The sequence below is a fragment of the Lactuca sativa genome, chromosome 4, assembly GCF_002870075.4.
Source record: "Lactuca sativa cultivar Salinas chromosome 4, Lsat_Salinas_v11, whole genome shotgun sequence".
NCBI lineage: Eukaryota > Viridiplantae > Streptophyta > Magnoliopsida > Asterales > Asteraceae > Lactuca > Lactuca sativa.
This window is the reverse complement of record NC_056626.2, coordinates 383,725,472-383,746,963: the sequence shown is the minus strand read 5'-3', so window position 1 is coordinate 383,746,963 and position 21,492 is coordinate 383,725,472. Positions and strand designations below refer to the sequence as shown.

The 21,492-nt window shown below is 36.5% G+C and overlaps 2 protein-coding genes across 6 annotated transcripts; one reads left to right on the top strand and one right to left on the bottom strand.

Moving 5' to 3' along the window:
- Window positions 1–962: 962 nt before the first annotated feature.
- On the top strand, window positions 963–3,427 carry LOC111876037 (amino acid transporter AVT6A). Of its 4 annotated transcripts, none has more exons than XM_042901517.2 (6): window positions 963–1,167; window positions 1,298–1,357; window positions 1,431–1,899; window positions 1,996–2,148; window positions 2,237–2,906; window positions 3,083–3,427. In XM_042901517.2, exons 3-6 carry the CDS (start codon window positions 1,467–1,469, stop codon window positions 3,222–3,224), a joined length of 1,398 nt encoding a protein of 465 aa, XP_042757451.1. In that variant the 5' UTR covers window positions 963–1,167; window positions 1,298–1,357; window positions 1,431–1,466; the 3' UTR covers window positions 3,225–3,427. The 4 variants fall into 4 exon arrangements, with proteins under 4 accessions (XP_042757451.1, XP_023728331.1, XP_023728332.1 ...); XM_023872563.3 differs by having other exon boundaries at window positions 1,238–1,324; XM_023872564.3 differs by having other exon boundaries at window positions 1,238–1,357.
- A 7,330-nt stretch (window positions 3,428–10,757) lies between these two features.
- On the bottom strand, window positions 10,758–21,488 carry LOC111876036 (uncharacterized). Of its 2 annotated transcripts, none has more exons than XM_023872559.3 (16): window positions 21,260–21,488; window positions 20,987–21,154; window positions 20,689–20,807; window positions 20,439–20,615; window positions 20,255–20,350; window positions 20,063–20,180; window positions 19,700–19,966; window positions 19,521–19,622; window positions 19,098–19,455; window positions 18,894–19,007; window positions 17,174–17,823; window positions 16,895–17,091; window positions 15,836–16,055; window positions 15,588–15,707; window positions 14,734–15,507; window positions 10,758–13,990 (listed from the first exon to the last, which is right to left on the bottom strand). In XM_023872559.3, exons 2-16 carry the CDS (start codon window positions 21,080–21,082, stop codon window positions 10,961–10,963), a joined length of 6,438 nt encoding a protein of 2,145 aa, XP_023728327.1. In that variant the 5' UTR covers window positions 21,083–21,154; window positions 21,260–21,488; the 3' UTR covers window positions 10,758–10,960. The 2 variants fall into 2 exon arrangements, with proteins under 2 accessions (XP_023728327.1, XP_023728325.1); XM_023872557.3 differs by having other exon boundaries at window positions 20,987–21,127.
- Between the last annotated feature and the right edge of the window lie 4 nt (window positions 21,489–21,492).

Genomic DNA, 21,492 nt, shown 5'->3' with positions numbered 1-21,492 from the left:
CCCGTAAAACAACCGGATCATCGTGATCGTGTTCCATATCTTAAGTCGGAGTTCGGAATGCGTGTCGGAGATCAGAATCGGAAAGTCATAGTGTGTACAATGTTGGAGAGTGTGTCGGAGATTGGAATCGAAAAGTCGGAATGCATTTGTAAATCGAGATACAAAATTTATCGGAATATAATTCGGAAAATAAATTTGAAAATCGAAGTCTGGAATACGTATTGTTACTCCGAAATGGGCATTTCGGAGGATACTTGATGGGTCCACCCAGCAAATATGGAGTCTGAAATTGTTTCCGAAATTTCTCATTCCAAATAAAAATGTTATTTTGCAAGATACAATTTAAATAAGTTACTTTTTTTTCAAAAGTACACTAAAAAAAGGTTAAGTTACTCAATTTCCTTATTTATAAAACCATCGGCTAGCAACTATCACGTACCAAAGGAGCTCGAACCTAGGAATTCTTTTTAAAATATTACGAGTAGGCTTCTACTTCATTCATTTACCGTTTCAAAAAAAAAAAAAACATTATTATTACCTTTGAATTTGGATTGCTTTTATCTAACATAGTTAGTTTTATCGAAAATAGCAAGTTTGATAAAAGAAAATGTCCTGATAGTTCGTCACGTTTGAAAGAACAAGTATATATTTTTTCGAAAAACCAGGAGAAGATCGATGGTTTTCAGTTTTAACCCACTGTGAAAAACATTTCATCTTTGTCCCTCCTAAAGAATCAAGATCACATGATAATGGGGTTTTGGGGATCTTCATCATCGTCAGCGTTCACGACAAAAACTCTCGATAGCGACATCCGTGGACGGCGTTCTCCCGATTACGTCAACCAAATTCATAATTCTCACAGTAATTCCAACTCAATTTCACTTTATACCCTTCATAACCCCCCTGTCAGTTCGTATATCCCCAAATCGCACTTATAATTCTACTGTTTTTGTGTAACCTTGCGTATACTACTGTAACTCCTTCGTCTCTATATAAACACACTCGATAATTTGATGGAAATAAATCCCCAGCCATCAATTTTTCTTTCATCGACTGCCGTAATCCGATATTGACCAAGCTAATTTTCTGGGGTTGAGAAATTCAGACCCGTATCCCTGCGTATCTGCATCTATCCAAATTGTTTGGTTGGTGTTAATCGATTTTAAGGTACGGTTTTGACTTCTAATTCTGATTTTTGGATTGGGGGTTTTGTAATCCAAATAATTGTATCATGTAGGGTTCTTTGGTTTCGAGTAATTAATCGATTCTGAAGCTTGTAATTTGGATTCATTTCCAGGAATGAATTGGGGGTTTTGTAATTCAAGTAATTTGTTTTGATTAAATGAGTTCATAACGCGTAGGTTTCTTTGCTTTCTAGTAATTAATCGATTCTGAAGCTTGTAATTTGAATTCAATGAATTCAATTTCAGGAATAAACTTGGGGTTTCTCAAATACACATCGGAAGATGACGATTGTGAATGGAAAACCTCTGAAAGAAAAGAGATCGAGAAAGAACAACAAACAATCATTGGTCGATGAGAAATCACCATTGTTGCCGACCCAGAAAGGTGAAGAACAAGGTTTTGATGAATTCAATGGCGCTTCTTTTCCTGGTGCGGTGTTCAATCTATCAACCACAATCGTGGGTGCTGGAATCATGGCTTTACCTGCAACTATGAAGGTTTTAGGACTTATTCCTGGAATTGCTTTGATAATCTTCATGGCATTCTTGACCGATGCTTCCATCGATCTGTTGGTTCGATTCACTAGGGCTGGAAAATCGGTTTCTTATGGAGGTGTTATGGAAGACGCCTTTGGAAGTATTGGTCGAATGTTGTTGCAAGTTTGTGTCATGGTTAATAACATCGGTGTTCTTGTTGTCTACATGATTATCATCGGTATGAATATGATTCAATCAAATATATCACAAGATTTACGAGATATACGTAGAACTTGATTTTGATTTTGATTCCGATTTGGATTATGTTCCTTAGGTGATGTGCTTTCGGGAACAACTTCCGATGGAATCCATCATTCCGGAGTTCTAGAAGGATGGTTTGGAGTTCAATGGTGGAATGGTCGTTTCTTTGTACTTACTGTCACCACCCTTGGAGTTTTTGCACCATTGGCAAGTCTAAAGCGTATCGGTTAGTCTTTTTATTCAAACATTTTATCAAACACTTGGTGTGCAACAAATAAAAAGCCCTGACATTTTATCAAACACTTGGTGTGCAGATTCATTGAGCTACACCTCCGCATTATCTGTAGCACTAGCAGTTGTATTCCTTGTGATCACAGCAGGAATTACATTCTTCAAATTAATAACCGGAAGCATCTCGATGCCCAAATTGTTCCCCGATATAGTTGATTTCACATCCGCCTTCAATCTCTTCACAGTCGTCCCTGTTCTTGTCACTGCTTACATCTGCCATTACAATGTTCACTCCATCGATAACGAACTTGAAGACAATACTCAAATAAAAGCAGTTGTTCGAACATCACTAATCCTATGTTCATCTGTATACGTGATGACGAGTCTCTTCGGGTTCTTATTATTTGGTGATGAAACCCTCGATGATGTTCTTGCAAACTTCGACACAAATCTTGGAATCCCGTATAGTTCGTTGCTTAATGATGCTGTTCGCGTTAGTTATGCACTCCATTTGATGCTTGTTTTCCCAATCGTGTTTTTTCCATTAAGATTGAATTTAGATGGATTGCTATTCCCACGTAAGGGCCCACTAGTTTCTGATAATTTAAGGTTTGTGTCAATCACTGTTGCCCTAATTGGTGTCATCTTTTTGGGGGCGAATTTTATTCCGAGCATTTGGGATGCTTTTCAATTCACCGGTGCAACGGCGGCTGTTTGCATTGGGTTTATTTTTCCCTCTGCAATCACTCTCGGGTAAGTTGAATTTTATTAAATTATTCATTAATATTTCAATTTACTCTAATTATATTTAAACTTAAAATATTTATGATAATAGGTTTTTATTGAATAAAACTAATGCAAATCCGATGTGTGTATTGTTGTTATGATTGAAAGGTGGAATTTTGATTGAATTTTGTTTGGAATTTTAGGGATCGATATGGAATTGCGAGCAAGAGGGATAAGATTTTGTGTGTTTTCATGATTGTGCTTGCGGTTTTCTCGAATGTGGTGGCGGTTTATAGTGACGCATTGGCTTTGTTCAAGAGGAATGGTGGATCGACACGCGAATGATGGGTGTTGTTTGGAGATAGTTTTATTTTTGTGAAGATAGAACTCGAGTCATTCGTGTTTTGAGTTGTATAGATGTGTGCTTGTGTTTTCGATTGTTGTTTATCTTGTAAGATGTGTTTCTATATCATGTTTTCCTTTCACTACATTTAAAATTCGACTTCGTGTTACATAATAATATGTGCAAATGCATTTTTTTCCGAGAAGATTAGGGTATTAATGTATTTGGCATATACTTAGAAATCAACTAGTCCTCCCATATTTCTGTCTGCCAAAACAATAAGCGGAAAAACAACCATCTAATCTCTAAGAATGCCTTATTAGGCTTATATCCTACCCATGACATTATTTGTAAAATGGTATAATTTTTAGTGAAGTGTTTCCTCTCAAGCACATTCCACAATTTTTTTTTACTCAAAGTAGAATGTTTAGAGTGTATTCGTTTTCTTTTTATAACGTCTATAGATGTCCCAAAAAAAAAACGCTCTTATATTTTAGTTTTTGAGTAAATCACTTTTGGTCCTTGTGGTTTTCCCAAATTCATACATTTGCTTCTACTATAGGTATTCTGACATGGCTGGCCCATGTGGTTTGCGTTTGTTACATGGGTGGTCCCTAAGGCGTTTAAACTAACAGCAACGCTTACTTTTTATAATATGACAAATTTGCCATTGTATTTATCATTTTTGTATTTGCTTATTATCTAATAATTAGAACTAATCACTATACTAATTACAACTATAATCACCACCGGTACTCAAGGTTCTAAATAACGTTAGGTGTGAATTGGTAACAATATCAAGTCTTAAGCTTTTACGAGCCATAGCGAGTCACGTTGTTTTTAAAGCATGATTTAAGGCAACAAGTTTGTATAATTAGTAATTCTATATATTTTTTCTACTATTATTCATTTTTATCTGACTTAAGAAGAAATTTTGCTAAAGAGTGACATCAAATACAAGACTTTGAGTCATGGCGTGCCATGTCAAAGCCATAAAGAGCTTTTTAGAACCTTGCCAACACCACAACCATAACCATCCCCGAACTCTAACTATTCCATCACTAGTTATTTTCTCGCAACAAAGACTATACATAATACCAAACCATAACATAATCTTTTAACTTGCATCAGATTTTTATTTGAAATGAAATTCATTCTAACATCATACCTAGAGCGTGTTTGGCTTTTCTTTTTGGACTTTTGGCTTTTTAAAAAGTTAAAAGTTTAAAAAGTTGTTTGGTAACTTCAAAAGATCTTTTAAATTGACTTTTTGAGAAGAAAAAAAATGAGGTGGTTAAGAAGGCACGAATATGTAACTTTTACCAACTTTTGGCTTTTTTCCCTTTGCACCCTCAAAAGTTTATACAAATACATTTTAAAACTTCCTTTTGAAAAAATACATAAATCAAAAAGTCATTTTCTAAAAAGGACTTTTTAGTGCTATCCCAAACAACACCCCCCCCCCCCCCCCCCCCCCCCCCCCCAACTACTATACCGTTAGCCACAATAAGTAATCTACATGTTCCAAGTTCCACGTCATTAGCTACCAACAAAGCACACAAGCAATCCAAGGAAAAATGAAAAATAGAAAACCGGACACAACCAATGCAAGGAAGCTTATTAGTTTTGTGTTCAAAAGCATTACCAACAAACCACATTGTTTCTAGTAAAAAGAAAACAAGGACAAAACAAAAATAATGGAAACTTAACACATATCCTGGTCACAAACATTACAAAAAGCACGCTCGAAATCTTCACACTATAAGCAATGTCGTAGACTATATATTCGAATAAATTAATCATTGTTCTATTATTGGTGGACTCTTAACAGTTCCAATGAGAAAAAATTTCTTTCCTTGAATACTAAAATATACCAAGAATTTTGTTGATATTATCTGCAAAATCCTACCCATCCATATGGTTTTCGTCTACGATATCTCCCATAAAAAAGTCATTCACCAAAATTTAACGATGAATCATCGATCAATTAAATTAGATATGATATTTCCAAAGTAGTAAAGATTATCTGAACCCTTTTTCAGGAACTTCAACTCCATCGTCTCTTACAAGCAATATGACTAGATTTTGATTCTAATATTTCGATTTTAATTTTTACATAGACGTTTGTATTCCGACACAGACCTTTTGATTATGGTACTAAGGTTATAACTTATTTAGGATGTTGATTTCATCCTTGATATTATGATTCTGACACCAAGAAGTAGGGACGATGGTGTTGTGGAAAATGGAGATGAGAAAATGAACGTTAGGGAAGTTGTTCCAGTAATTACATAAATACATAAATGGTCACTGGCTTATAATAAAAGCTAAAATAATAACAAAAAGAGAAATTTGGTCTTTTCAAATGGGTTTAATGACTGTAAGTAGGTAAAATTAGCCTCAAGTACCATCGATGCAACAAATGCAAATCACAAGGACACCCATGTCAAAAATCCAATAGTAGGACCAAATGTATGAATTTGAGTAAACCACATAGACCAAATATGTAATTTATAAATTTGGTACGCATCTTTTTTACCAAATTATTTGGATTAGTAGCCAAGTGCAAAATCCTAGATCATTGCCCTTTGAGAAATTAATTTATACTTTTAAGTTCAAATTTATTGAGTGGTAGTAACCCTAGATCATTGCCCTTGAGAAATTAATCTATACTTTCTTATCAAGCTCCATTATGAACTATTTACAGTACAAGTCATTAAAAAAGGAAAGAGTTCTAGTAGAATAGAATAAAGGATAGTTACTTAAAAGGGTAATATAGAAAAATAAAAAATGGAAAATCGGACACAAACAAGTCAACGAAGCTTAATAGTTTTGTGGGCAAAAGCATTACCAACAAACCACATTGTCTCTGTTAAAAAGAAAACAAGGACAAAACAGAAATAATGGAAACTTAACACATATCTTGGTCAAAAACATTAGGGAAAATGACTTGTCAGGGTAATTATCTTTTCGTCTTGTTCACGTTTAGACAAAAAATTTTGTATACATTTGACCATTTAAGCTATTAAATATGTTCTTATATTACCATTGTTAGCTGCTATAGCAGGTGACAATGGCAATATTTGAACACATTTAACAAGTTAAATGGTCAAATGTGTACAAAAATGAAAGTAGTCTAAATGTGAACAATTTTTTTTACAAATTTATTAAAAATTTTATTATTTCTTAAAATATTTTTATGATATTTTTTCTTATAGATATTTCTAATACAATGTTTTAAACTTTGCTTATAATTGTTTTTAACTTTCAAGGAAAACGTCACGCCGCCTGGTCCCTTTAGTTTGCAAAATTACATGAAATGTCCTCCTGCAATTGAATCTAACTTTTCAGATGTTAGATTTTGATGAAAAATATCATTTTGTCCTTGTACCAAATTTGCAATATACTACAAACCTCAAAGAATTTTTGTGTAATTGTAACGCCCCGCGTTTCCAGGCTAGGCATTTTCGTTGATGTAATAGTCTAGGTTAACCTTTGTAACCCATTTTGAAATAATAGAAGTATATTATTTGAGTATTATGTGTTTTGTGCTTAATTGCTTAATTATGTGATTTGATTAACTAAGAATAAAATGAGCGTCAAAATTTAAGTGTAAAATAAACTTGATTTTTTTTGGATAATGTTGTAGTAGTTGAAACGAGGTTTCCGAATATATAAAGAGCGCCAGAATCTGACTTCGTATGAGGAAGTTATGATTTTCTGAAGTTTCGACTTAGCGGTATGCAGCCCGAAATACTCGTTTTGAGATTGAGCGGTTTTTAGTCGAATCGATCTAAACGAGAATCGAAGATCTCGTTGTTGGTATCGAAGCGATGAAAAGTTAGGCGAGAACGGACGTTAAACGAAGAAGTTATGAATTTATAACGAAGTTTTTCTGTCCCGGCCTACTAAAAATAATTAATAAAAATAAAGTCAAAATTAGCCGACGGAGTCTAAACGAAAGTTGTAGAGCATAGTCTCACGTTCGCGTGGATATAAAGAACGTCGAAAACGGAGTTCGTATGAAGAAGATATGAATTTTCGAAGTTTATTAAATAATTAATAATTAAATTTAATTATTAAATCTCGGTATTATCCGAAGACGATTCATCGGACTCATCCGAAGTACGCCCCGCGTACACCGAGGTATGTCGACATTCGCACTCGAGTATTTTGGATACGTAAGCCATGACGATCCGAGGCGTACCCCCCGCGTACCCTCGTACGCCCCGCGTACTCCGAGGTTCCAGCCTCTATAAATAGGATCCGAAGGCAGCGGACTCCTTTGCTATCTTTCTCTCTTCTCTCTCCCGTTTTACCTCGATTTGCGTGCCAGACGTACCCCGAAGCCCCGGTAATATTCTCGAGCCCCGAAGCAAGTCCCGAGATCCCGAAGATCCCGAGAAGTGCGATTCCGAGCCGAAGCTCTGTCCGCGAGAAGTTCGATTTTTGTAGAGATCTTCCAGATCTGCTGAGGATTACTACTTATGTAAGCCGTAGTGCTGTTCGATCATCTTCTGATCAAGTGAGTGTATACTACCCTTCATAAACACGATAATAATACAAGTATGGTTTGAGTGTATTAAGTATATTGTTGTTTATATGTGTGAGTGTGTAGTTACTTTCTTCTAACGCATAATTACAAGGTATTTTATACGAAATCTGTGTTATGTGTATATTTTGTGTTATATGTGTGAATGTATATTCACTTTCTTCTATCTCATAGATATGATTTATTCTCTATGAAATACGTGTTATGTGTGTGTGCCTCATCTGTTATGTGAAATATGTATTGATTAAAGCATGCTATACAGGTTTTTAAACTATGTATATTTTTATCTACTAATATGTTGGGTAGAACATGGGTAGATTAGTTGGTGTGTAATAAACAGATGAGACGCCTCGTTGTTGTTTGATTTAGTCATCTAGCGGAGTTTAGATGACGACCACAGACTTTTCTAGACAGTCTTGTGGAACGCTAGCAGGTTCGCCACCTGTAGGTGTTAATGAACTTGGGTGTTCATTTGCTGTACTCCATCCCCCTCATGGTTGCCTTATTTGACTTATATTGCTGAGGAACCCCCGAAGCATGTGTTGTCGCCCCGATGAAATATTCTTAGACTAGGTCCCTTATGTTAGTTGTCTTAGGGACATAAAGTGAGAATAACGGGAATGGGTAATTGGGTTATTGTTGGTTGGTGGAAATTAAATATAATTATTTATTGTGGGTTGAAAACCCTATATGCTCACCAGGCTCCCAAGTCTGACCCACTCAGTTTTATTTGTATTACAAGAAGTGGCGCGAGGGCATAAGATGGATGAACCATCAAGTTGTTTTGTTTACAAGTCTGTATATGTATATATTTGTTGAATGACTTGTAATGTTATCGTTTATGCTTATTGGTCTGTATCGGAACATGACACCCCGAGTTTTGATTATATAATGAAAATACATTTCTTTTATGAAATGCTTTGGTAAACATTGTTTTATCATGTTTTGTTTTTGGGAACAAATTCTGCAACTCTTTCAAATCAAAAGGATTTACTCTGAAATTATTTTAAAAACATAAATGAAAATCGGTCTTTTCTGGCCGAGATTTTGGGGATGTCACAGTAATTTTGTGTGTGTGTGTGTGTGTGTGTGTGTGTGTGTATATATATATATATATATATATATATATATATATATATATAATTTAAACAATTTGATATTTTTTTTTATCTTTTTGACATTTTGTTTTCTGTTTTTATTTAATGATATTTAATATTTATAGTTTTTTTTAATGTTTTTCGTAGACTATATATTCGAATAAATCCAAATAAATTCAGACATCGTTGTCCCATTATTGGTGGACCCTCAATAGTTCCAATTGGAATAAATTTCTTTCCTTGGATACTGAAAATATACAAAAAAAAAAAAAAAAATTCGCATATTATCTGCAAAATCCTACCCATCCATTTGGTTTTCGTCTACGATATCTCCCACAAAAAAGTCACTCACCAAAATTTTAGGAGGAGTTAACCTAATTTACTCCACTGTTTCTGGATCAGATCGTAATCATCTTTATTTAGGACACGATACTATTGTCGATCAATTAAATTAGAGATGATATTGGCAAAGTAGTAAACATTATTTGAACCCTTTTTTTCAGTGCTTGGAACTTCAACTCGATCATCTCTTACAAACGACATGATTAGATTTTTATTCTAACATTTCGATTTCAATTGTTACGTAGACATTTAGACTCCGACACAAATCTTTTGATTACAGCACTGAGGTTATAAATCCATTTAGGATGTTGATATCATCCTTGATATTATGATTCCTACACCAATGAGCTGGGACGATCGTGGTGTGAAAAGTGGAGACGGGCAAATGAACGTTAGGAAGCTAAGACTTTAGGACTTCTCTAATCAACTTTCCAGAAAAATTACATAAATGGTCATTGCTTATAATAAGTACCAAAATAATAACAATAAGGGCAAATTGTTTTTTTCAAATGGGTTTAACGAATGTAAGTAGACAAAGTTAGCCTCAAGAACCATCGATGTAACAAACGTAAATCACAGGGACAGCCATGTCAAAAATCCAATAGTATGACCAAATGTATGAATTTGAGTAAACCACATAGACCAAATATGTAATTTATAATTTTGGTATGCGTCTTCTTTACCAAATTATTTGGATTAGTAGCCAATTTCAAATTTATTGAGTGACATCAACCCTAGATCATTGTCCTTGATAAATTAATCTATATTTTCTATTCGAGCTTCATCACGAACTATTTATATTACTACTCATTAAAAAAATGAAGGGCTCTAGTAGAATATAATAAACAACCTCAAGCTAAGAGTACCTTCATTAGTTATTGGTTCGGAGAGACATAGTCATTTATATATATTTTTTCTTCGCTACATGAATAATAAATATTTTTATGAAGAAATCTTAGCAAGTCTTGGACATTTTTTTGTATGAACGGATTGTTTTTCATAAATCTATATCTCAAAAGATATATATGACTATAACTAACAAAAATAAGACGAATAAATAAATTCTATTTGACTTCCACGCTCAAAGTGATTCTATATCAACATCATTCTACTTTTACAGGAAAACCTATATTTGATTATCATAAGAAATATTCTAAATCAAATATTTAACAAACTTTTTTAATATTCGACTATGTAGCTTGTGTGCTGACAATTCTATTCGAAAAATATTATTCAAAATTGTGGTGTGTTCTTAAATTATCATTATCATGAAGTAATAAAGTATTACGCTCTTAATTAAATTTAAAACATAAAAACTGAATTTAATATCAGTTAAACTTATAATATAATACTACATGCAACATATATTACAGTACGAAAATTCATTATATGCTAAAATAAACTAAAAATACATTCATTATACCTGAAAGAGACAATTTGTTAAAAAAAATAATAAAAAAATAAGGATAATGCAGAGAGATTTAATACCAAATGTCATGTAAAAATTCAGCTTGGACGTGCATTTTTAAAACTATTATGATAAATATCAGAATGAGATAATAATTGATCAAAGCTGACAATAATACATCATTTTACACAATACTTATTACACAAAAATAGTAAAAAGCAACTCGAATCAAAATGAGCATAAATCACTATTTTTCTAGTTTCAATTATATACAAAACCCATCCATCCATTCACCAATGTACAAATCATAAACAAGATACAACTTCCAAAAAAAAAAAATCAAGGGTTTCCAGTAGTAGTCACAAAAGGCACCAATCTTTTATAATCCCTTCTCCTCCCAAGTGCACAATTATCAAGCACTCTCCCAAGTATCAACTTCGTATTCTGCAACGCCAATTCCCTCGCCGGAATCCCCGATTCCGACACCCCAACCGACACACCCGCCCCGAACCCCAACCCCAAACCCATCGCCTGTTGCAACGGTCCACTTCTCGCCTTAAAAGACGATTGAGGAAACAACACCTTTTCATCAACCCCGGGCCCACCACCACCAAGCCCGTTTTCATAAACCCCGGAATCATGACTGTGGGACCCGGTCAACGAGCTGCAACTTTGTAACAAAGCTTCTAGAACACTCAAAGCCTCCCAACAAAGCGTGCTTTCAACTAATTGGGACACGATCGCGTACATATGCGGGCTTTGTGCAGCATCCATGGGCGTATGTTGTAGTAAAGCCTTCATCATTAATAAAATAACGCGTTGGTATTCAACGGGCCCACGTTCTAGAAGCTTTAGAAGATGCCCGAATGCGAGAGCGGAATATTTCGGTAGCCATTCGTTGCATAAAAGCGGGGAGACACACGCGAGTAGGTTATCGATTGTTTTGATTTCGCCGTGTGAATACGCGATGAAAACCGTCGCTAATCCGTCTAAAGATTTTGCGCGACACCAAATCGCTAAATTTGTCGATACGTTTCGGGATTTTTCGGTAAGCGTGTCGTGGGTGAGTTGTAAAGATAGCCATGGAAGTAATCCGATGATGTGCATTAGAAGACGTGTTTCGGGGTCACCGAAGATGGAATCACATGAGTGAACTGTTATCCGGGAAAGAACCTCGATTGAGACACTGTGGCTTACGGTTGACATGAGTCCTTTGAGTACGAGCGGTTGGACGCCTTCGAACGCCGGGACTTTGACTTTCGTGTTTCCGTTTCCGTTTCCGGATTGTGATTCCGTCCGGAAGTCGGAATCAGAAACGGTGTGATCGAGCTCGTCTCGCGGCATGCTTGAGAGAAGGACGTTTTCGGTAGTGCGGTCACGGAACGATAACCGGTCGATTACACGCGCGAAAAGCTCGAGGACTTGGCAGTACACATGGACGAAATCCGTATGCATCATCGCGACACATCCCCAAAAAAGTTGCGGGTATAAAATGACCTTTTCGGGCTCCATATTCTCAACCATAACTTGTAAAGTCAAAAGAATTTCCATAACAAACCCTAAAACCGAAGGGACCGGGTTCGCGAGGCATCTATGGAGGCAACGAAGGAGTGAGACGCACGCGTCGTTCGTGACAGCTGGACGTAAAGCCCGGTAAATCTGGTGGGACCTACATGACAGGTGGCGCGACGTGCATTCCATGGCCCATTTTAGCGCTTCTGCCCCCCAAGTTTCTCGTAAATCGCCTTGGAAAAATATCGCATCCACCATGCTTTGAACTAAAGCGGATAAAAGAGCGGCACTCGGGAGCTCGATTTTGACAAGTGTCGGGTCCTCATTCTCCCACATCATGCTTCCGCGTTTTGATTGGACGTATTTTATTAAACTCACGACTTGTTGTTTGTTTTCACCATCGTTGTTTTCAACATCGTACAGCTCCAAATGACGGCCGGCTAACGAGTACAATAAATTCACGAGCAAATGCTGACAATGTTCCAACACGATGTCTTCCGAGCTATCCATCGAAACAAACGTGACATGAAAAAGCAACGGCAAATGCTCCCGAAAATCCTCGTCATTCTCATACGCGATCTCCGCAAGCAAAATCAACGCGATGTCCGCATGAGTCAACGAATGCTGTTGATGTCCTTGTAACGCGGAATGAAGCTCTTTCGCGTTCACCCCGTGGGTCCCACCGGGCGGATGCAACCCGTCGATTTCGGAATTCGGAGTATCGATCAAATAATCGCCGCTATCACGCGACACGTGGCGGCTTCTCATGCTTCCGGTTGAGCTTCGAACGCCCATTAGCGGGCCGGACATGTTGACCAGCGCCGGAATGAGTTGCCCGGACCGCCCGCCGGTCACGGGAACAATGTTCATTTCCGGCGCCATGGGAGTCAACGGGCCGGACTGTGTCCGGCCCGTTCTCCAGGTCAAGTTTCCGCTTGTATTCCGTAGCGGGCCGTCCAGGGAGCCGCGGACCAACAGCGGTGACATATGCGGTTGGTTGTCCAAAACCGCCGCCATCTGTGCCACCGCTGACGTCTGAGAAAATTCCAAAACATAACCGTTCGGTTCGTTTTTATTAGCAGTCGGCCTCACCGGTTCCATACTGTCTTCCAACATACGTTGCGCCAATTGATACACCAAATGATCGATCGTCCCTTGCGGACATATACGCGCTAAATACAAACTCACGCGCTTCGCAACGGAAAAGTACGTCGCGAACGCGCCGCTTATTTCCGCCGACGCGTTGGAATCGCAATCCTCGATTCCCTTCGTAATCAAGAAATCCAAAACCGGGCGGATATTCCGGGGTTTGGAGGCGATCGTACGCCAAAGCTTTTCGATTTCATCCGGAAACTGATCCCCGTGACGCCACGTCACATAATAAAGACTTTTTAATAACCTTTCACTCCATCCGGAGTCTTTTAATTTCCAAAAATTCAAATTTTCGATCCATGGAGCCATGCAAGTGAGGACTTGGTGTTGTGCGATGATGTCAACTGCATCGAGTTGTCTTTGCATGATTTCTTCACAAAGGAGTTGGCTGAGTTCGGGGTGGTCTTTGGCGAGTTTGCAAGAGAGTTTGTATTGGAATTGTTGGTAGGAATCGGGGAGGTTGCCAACGACGGCTGCACGGTAGCTTCCGGAACCTTCTATTTTGTCTTCAGCCCATTCGCGAACGGATAAGGTTTCGAGCATTTGGAGGGCGTCATCACGGATTTGGCGGGAAGGGTCAACTACTTTGTAGAGGATTAGAGAGAGGAGTCTTTGGATTTCACATTTGGGGATTTCTTGGCGCATGTAGACTTCGGCTAGGACACTGAAGTAGCCATCTGCTATGGCAGCATCGGAATAATAGCACTGAAGGAGAAAAAAAGACGTTTTTAGTCAAGACAAGTAACATATAAGATGTTTGGGTTGTGAATTCTGACAGAATTGGAATCCGAGATTCCATTCTGTGGCGTGTTTGGTTTCTGGATTCTGACAATTGGAATTAGGGACTCCATTGGATGGAATTCAATTATGTCGGAAACCTTTAAACTCAATGTTCAATGGATTGCTGCTACTCCTATAGGAGGGTGCAAGGAATTCAATTCCATTCTTTCTTTTATATTAAAAGACCAAAATACCCTCGTGTTGAATAAATATGAAAAACCAGGAAATGAAATGGAATTCAATAATAGAACTTTGAATATTATTATAATTTTCACTTATTAAAACTTTCTACTTTTATATATGCAACAAGGGTATTTTGGTCTTTAAGAAGAAGGAAAGAATTAAATTGAATTCCTTCCACCAGAATGGTAAAATCCACCAAACATGGAATTTAAATCCGACGCAATTGAACCCCATCAATTTAGCAACCAAACAAGCCACAAAACTGGAATCTCCGATTCCAATTCTGTCAGTCCACCGGAATCCACGAACCAAACACGCCTAGAGGGAATTGGAATCTGTCGTGCATTTAGTTGGCAGGAAATGAAATGGGATTCAATGATATACTGAATTGTCCATTTGGCAACCAATCACACAACGGAATGGAATCTCGAATTCCAATTCCGCCTGTTAATATTTTACGATACGAGAAAAGACATCTATCTAACCTGATCAATGCAAGCAGGGAACAAATCCAAATTCGTAAGAAGAAGATTCTTCAACGCCATTTTCGCAAGTGAAACCCTAAGATGACCCCCTCGATTCCGATCCCGACCGGTACCCCCTCTCCCACCATCACCCCCATACTTATTATAAGATGGAGTTCTCGGGTCAACAGGTGAATACCCAAACGGGGCCCGCGGAGCAGGCTCAATAAACAAACTATTAATCCAAGAAATAACCCTTCCACTCATCTTCCTTGCATTATCATCAAAACAAGGCCCATATAACAAAGAAGCCATGGCATTCATTGAAGCCCACTGAATCGCCTCAACTTGTTCAGTCACTTCTTTATCAAACGAAATCTTATCAATCGAATCTTTCGATCGAGAATGCTGACTGGATTTATACCTTTCCACTTCACGTCTATAATCACTTGCACTATCTTGACTCCATGTGGACCCCGATTCATCACACCAGGATAAAAGAAGATCGAATAGTCTTTTTCGGGTTTTCGGGTCAAATTTTTCTGATTTTGATTCGACAAATTCCGGGGCTAAAGATCTTAGGACACACGCGAGTGAGTATCGAAGAGGTTGCATTTCTTGAAAGGATTCCAGAGGTGAAGTTGAGATTAATCTTGTGGTTTCATCGATGTATTTTAGATAGTGGAGTCGGAATACCGGTTTCCGGCTTAACATTCCGGGCCAGATGTTTTCGGCTACGGTTCTGTATATGTTTGCTATGCGGATTCGGAGTTCTTCACGCCGAAGCTTTTGACTCTGTTTCAATTTAAATAAATAAATAAAATATTAAGTTTTTTTCGAATATTAGAATTAAGTGAATTAGTGAATGGTGATACCTTCCATTTTGATTTTCCATCTGTTTCTAAGGAAATTTCGTCCATGAAAGAAGCGAGTTCACTGAACATTATTTCACACACTTCTAAATGGGAATGCCCTAGAGCCATAGTTGCTGCATGCTGAAATTCAAGAAAGGAAAAATAGTTAGTTTGAAGAGAATATACTGTATTTTCTATTATTGATAAAAAAAAATAAATAAAAAAAAAAAATAAATAAAAAAAAAAAAAATTGGATTTGGTGCTCTTACAACATGAGCTTCAGAGCCAGATTTTAGTGAAGGGAAGATGAGATGGAAAAGATCACGTGTGGTTGCAGCACCAGCTCCTTCTCTTCCAGGTGGACATGAACAAGCAAACATTGCATACATGAGCCATTGATCTAATTTGCTGTCTGCTTCTTGATATTGATGAGCCTTTCCCCCCAATTCAACAGGTGTAATGTGTTCAAGGCGTTGAATTACTTCCAATCTGACAATACAAATATAAGTTTTCTCAACATTTCAATTTTTGGTTGTTTTCTTTTTAAAAACAAGTGTTCGGAGTTCTAAAATTGTTCGATTCATTTATTATTATTAATTGTGTGTGTGTGTTTTATTAACATCATGACAACTGTTCCATTAAAGCAAATAGGACACATCTTATGGTTACGGACTACCTATAGTAAATACATAGTATGTTTATATATATTATTATTACATATTTGGATTAAATGATAAAATAGGTATGACATTTACTAATATTTTGCATTAACCATGTGTTAATCTAATAAGTTATTAAACATATATCATTTGACCATAACAATCATTATATCTTTTAATCTGCAGTTACTTTAATGAAACAGTTGGCATGCTGTTGATAAAAAAACAACCAAAATGGAAAACCAAGAAAACTGAAAAAATGAATGATTTTAAAATACGCAGAAAAACAATAACATAGACCGAAACCAAACCAAACCAAAAAAAAAAAAAAAAAAAAAACGAGTAGTTTGTAAGAAATGAAAAATGTAACTGAAATAGTCAAACCATATCTAAAAAAAAAAAAAAAAAAAAAAAAAACCCTTGAATACTACCAAAACTAGATATAAGGACAATTGTTATTAATTGTAATAATAATAGTGGTAATAATATTTTTATATCACAATGGCTTTTCCAAAAGTAGATACAAGACGTAGTGGTTTTATTGAAAAAAATAATGTCTGAACGTTAATGGTGATATAGGAGGTTTTAAATAAAAGGTTGAAAACTTTTACGAAAAATTTCCATAAAACAATTTGATAAAAAAAAAAAAGGTAAGAGAAATTTGATTACTTTGCATCTTGAACAGACTGAGGACAGAGCACTGCACCATATTTGACAAGCTCACTAAGACAGCGGGCCCATCTGTTCTTATCAGGGCTTTCAAAAAGTATAGCCTGCAGTGTTGCATCTGGAGGCACCACATCAGATTCTCTTCTCAGATCAAAAGGTCTCCCTGAATCCCAATAGCAGCTTTGAACAATATCATCCTATCATATCATATCATATCAAACATTTTTACACAAAAATAGAAACCCTAAGTAGAACAAGAACATATTATATATTACATACCCCATTTTCTTCAAGAACATCGATTATAAAAATGGGTTCAGCTTCATCTTTCAAAAAATCCGATCTTTCATACAACGACAAATTCCTTATATCATTCCTTAAAGCACGCACACATCTCAACAACTCCAAAGCCGTATGCCTAATCTGACTATCAGCAGAGCTAAGAAAAATAAGCCCAACCGCATCAATCTCCGAAGCGCGATATTCAATCGGTTGTTCACCGGGATGAAAAGAAGATCTCTTAAACCCTTTTTGTTTTTTCGCATTATCCGAAACCACAACAACATTTTCATCGTCGTTTTTGTTTTTTTCTATGTTGTTGTCATCGGACAAACAAGCTCTCCAAAAGCGAAGGAGTTCTAGAAGGCGTCCGAGGGATGTTTGGATCAAGAGAGGGAATTCGTCTGGGAGTTGGAGGATGAAGTTTGACATTCCACGCATGACTGCAAAGCGGCGGTGTGGGAGGTAACGGACTATCCGGTTGAGGACTTGGACCGCCTCTTCGCGGACCCCCGGGTCGATGCTGATTCCGTGTTGCGGGATTATTTCGGTTATTTTATCGGTTCGACCCACTTCTTCGATTAGGTAGGGTATGCATTTTAGAACTGAGCGGAATAAATACCCTTGGGATTTTTCTTTTGTTACAGCATCTAAGGTAAAAAGTAAAAGATTTATTACATCTCAGAAGTGCATGTGTTGTGTTGTTGTTGTTGTTGTATGATATTAAGGTAATGTTTGGTATGCAGTGATCAAAGAGGGAATGGAATGGAAGGGGGTTTGTTTCATTCCTTGAAGGAATGGAATGATATAGGTAGAATTATTACTCTTTATTTGTAGAATCTTTAAGGGCTTTTGACATGAAAGTACTTAAGTTTGTCAAATTTTGTAGGTTTTTTTGTTTGGTAATGTCTAGAGTTTTCCAAGTTTTTTTTTTCATTATTGCCCTTGTTACCTGTAATGGTAGGTTTATAGGGACAAACCGACAAATTTTGAAAAACTTAAGGAGTTTCATGTCAAATTTGGATAACATACTCAGGGTAAAAACATAAAAGGTTTGTAAACTTAAGGGTTTTTTTTTTGCAAATTTGATTTCATACTTAAGGTTTTTTTTCGCAAACTTTGTAAACTTAAGGGTTTTAAAAAACAAAAAAAAAAAAAAAAAAAAAAAAAAAAAAAAAAAAAACTTTGGCAAACTTTAGGCATTAACAGTTGAACACACCTAAAATTGTTGCAAGGACAAAACCGTCACAATTTTTGATAATTTTAAGGACTTTATGTCAAAAACCCAGTCTTCACTAACACCAATGTTTTTAAATTGTTCAAAACTTCTATGAAATTGCTTTTTTTTTTTGTTTTGATTCCGATTATTATATTTCTATTTTAATATTTCATGGTAATTAACTTTTATTTTTTTTAAAAAAAAAAAAGAGTTTTTAAAATGATAGATAAATCTTTATTAAGGTTTGAAATACATATAGTAACATTTTATTATTTATCAGTTTAGTGATATTTAGTTTTCTGATTATGCATAACAAACAATATGTTTGAATGACTCATTCCATTCCTTTGAGCCAACAAAACATGACAATGGAATGTAATGATTGATTCCATTGTGTTGGGCATTCCATTATGTTGTTGATTCCATTCCTTTGCAATTCCATTCCATCATACCAAACAGATCCTAAATGCCATAAAAATGGTAGATTGTGAACTGGATTACCTATTGTGGTCTTTGAAGAAGTGAGAAGAGCTTGACTATAAGCTCGATTACATGACCTCAAAATAGACTCGATTGCAGCCTTGACTTTTGGAACATAATGCCCTATATCATGAGCTGCAAAAGTAGCACAAGTCAACAAAAAAAAGTCAAAAAAAGATCCAAATTTCACAAATGGGATTTGAAGATTCGAGATTGATTGATTACCATGAAGGATTTCCAAGCCAACATGTTGACTTGTTGGTGACATGGCAATTGCAAGTAAGGCACGAAGGCCAATAACCTTTGCTTCACTTGGACTATCTTGTTTTAACAATTCCAATATCACATGATTCATGGAAAAATCAAGGTTATGTTCTGCTATAGTAACACAAAACTCAACAACTTTATCATGTTGGACATCCTGTGTAAGCATTCCTTTCCTTAAAATTGTCAAAAGCTGAGCTGTCACGCTGTCCAGGTAATCCCATACACGATTGGGCGGTTGAGAATTCCCATGAACACTCAAATAAAATCTTAAAACTCGGTGGAGACAATCCAGAGCCATGAAACGGTTGTTCTTGTCCTGTAAAATCAATGTTCTAAATAATCTCTTATAATTATCTCTAAATGTTGAAATTACGATTTTACCCTTAGATGCTTGTAAAGTTGCTCCATATGAGGGCCAAAGTTATTGAGGAAAACAACAGGATCACCAAGACAAAGAAGCAAAGTCACCAAAGGGTACGCCACCTAATAATAAATCAAGAAACTTATAAACTTATACTAAAGTAGGAAAAGGGTAATATGGGGAATTGACATTTACTTACGGCTATATGTTTGCTTTGTTTATCTGTCCACTGCATGAGTTGACTTCTTATACGTGCAACAGCTTCATACCAAAGAGTAAGTGCGGGGTCCACGCCAGGTGGCGGCCAGTTACCTTTACCACCATCTGCAAGTGGTGCTAAAATGTTTGAAAGCATATTGCAAAGGGCATTGTGAAGTTCACTCTTTCTTTTATGTGGGACCCGATTAAGAGGGTTTGCTTTTGCCACAAAGGAAGCTGATGCGTTTAAACCACCCTCTGTCTTCACCTAATGTATTATTATTCACTGTATATTATTATATGCTTCTAGAAAGAAAATAATTTTAAAAAAAAAATGTTGTATTTAGCATATATAGTTATATACCCCGAGCTTTAAGTAACGCATTCCATTAATGATGCTAAGTGTTTCACTTCGAGCACCACTAGTGTCAATTCGACGTGTGTTGAGTTCCATGAAGAAACGCTCAGTTACAGAACTGAACCTATTGTGGGATAGGATAAAGATAAACATTGTTAAATTACTAAAAAGACCCTGTATTAGAAGTAGTAAGTTTACCTTATACGTGAAAGAGCGCCTAAGAGTTGTGCAACAAGATCTAGAAGGAGTCCACGCAAATCAACCAAAGAAGGGTATTCAATCTGACTAACAACCCTGAAAAGAAACAAAATTTCAGCTTATATATTGGGAAAAATGGAGGTTTTTAGAGAGAGCTTGGTGTTATTAGTTATTAACTTATTACCTGTCAGCATTTATGAGCCAATCAAATACAAAGTTTTCAAGTCCAATCCAGAGTTTTTCTGTAAGTCCTTCTTGTGGACAACATTCCACAAATCGAATACATGCTGAGCAGAAAATGCATTCCACTGCAAGCTTTCTTTGGAATGTAGATGCATCATTAGCACCTTTTGGGGATTCACTGAAAACAGACAAGAAATAACATGATCAAACTCCATAAAAATGTAGAATAACAATGGAGTTTAGAGACTCACGTTTCTCTCCAACGAAGTAGTGCTTCTAGAAGAGGTACAGGTGTGTGTCGTGCCACCATTGCTAAAGAATCCAGTACTTGCTCGTATGCAGGGTCTGAGGGCCTAAGGTATTGTCCATCCTGTTTATACAACAACACAATCTAATCAACAATTGCCACGACTTCAACAGAATACGTCAATTTGTGGATAGAACTAGCGTACATCAACTCTGATCGTCTTGTACAAATCCGAATTGTAAACTCGGAATCGGAAATTAAACATAGATGTAGATGATAAGTGAGTAAGTGAATATCTTTACCTGTGCTTGTGCTGTTTCAATTCGACGCCTCGCAAGTGGAAGGAACCGTTGCAGCAGTGCATCGACAATAAGCTTCGCCGCACTCCCCGCCTTCATCTTCCCCCAAAATTAGTTATCAATCTCTACTTCTTCTAACTCCAACTGAGCAGTTTTCACTTCATAATCAAACTTATGATCCAAAGTTGTTTAAAACCAGAATTGGAAGCATAAATTATAGAAACGAAGTCGATACTATATCATACAAAACCCCAATTCGTCATAAATCTGAAGTACCTGAAAAAGCCCTAAAAGCAAAACGGTCACAAACTTTCGCCTACAATATATTCTTCTATGTTCCCAGGAGCTCTGCAACTTCTTCTTCCTCTCTGTCCATGTGATCTCGAAAGCTTGAAAAAATAATTTTAATCAAAAACCAACTATAAATTTGTAGCCTTTTTCACCATTGATGACGACTGCAGAGCTCTACCATCTATCTCATTCTTTGCCGTTTACCGTCAAATTACCAA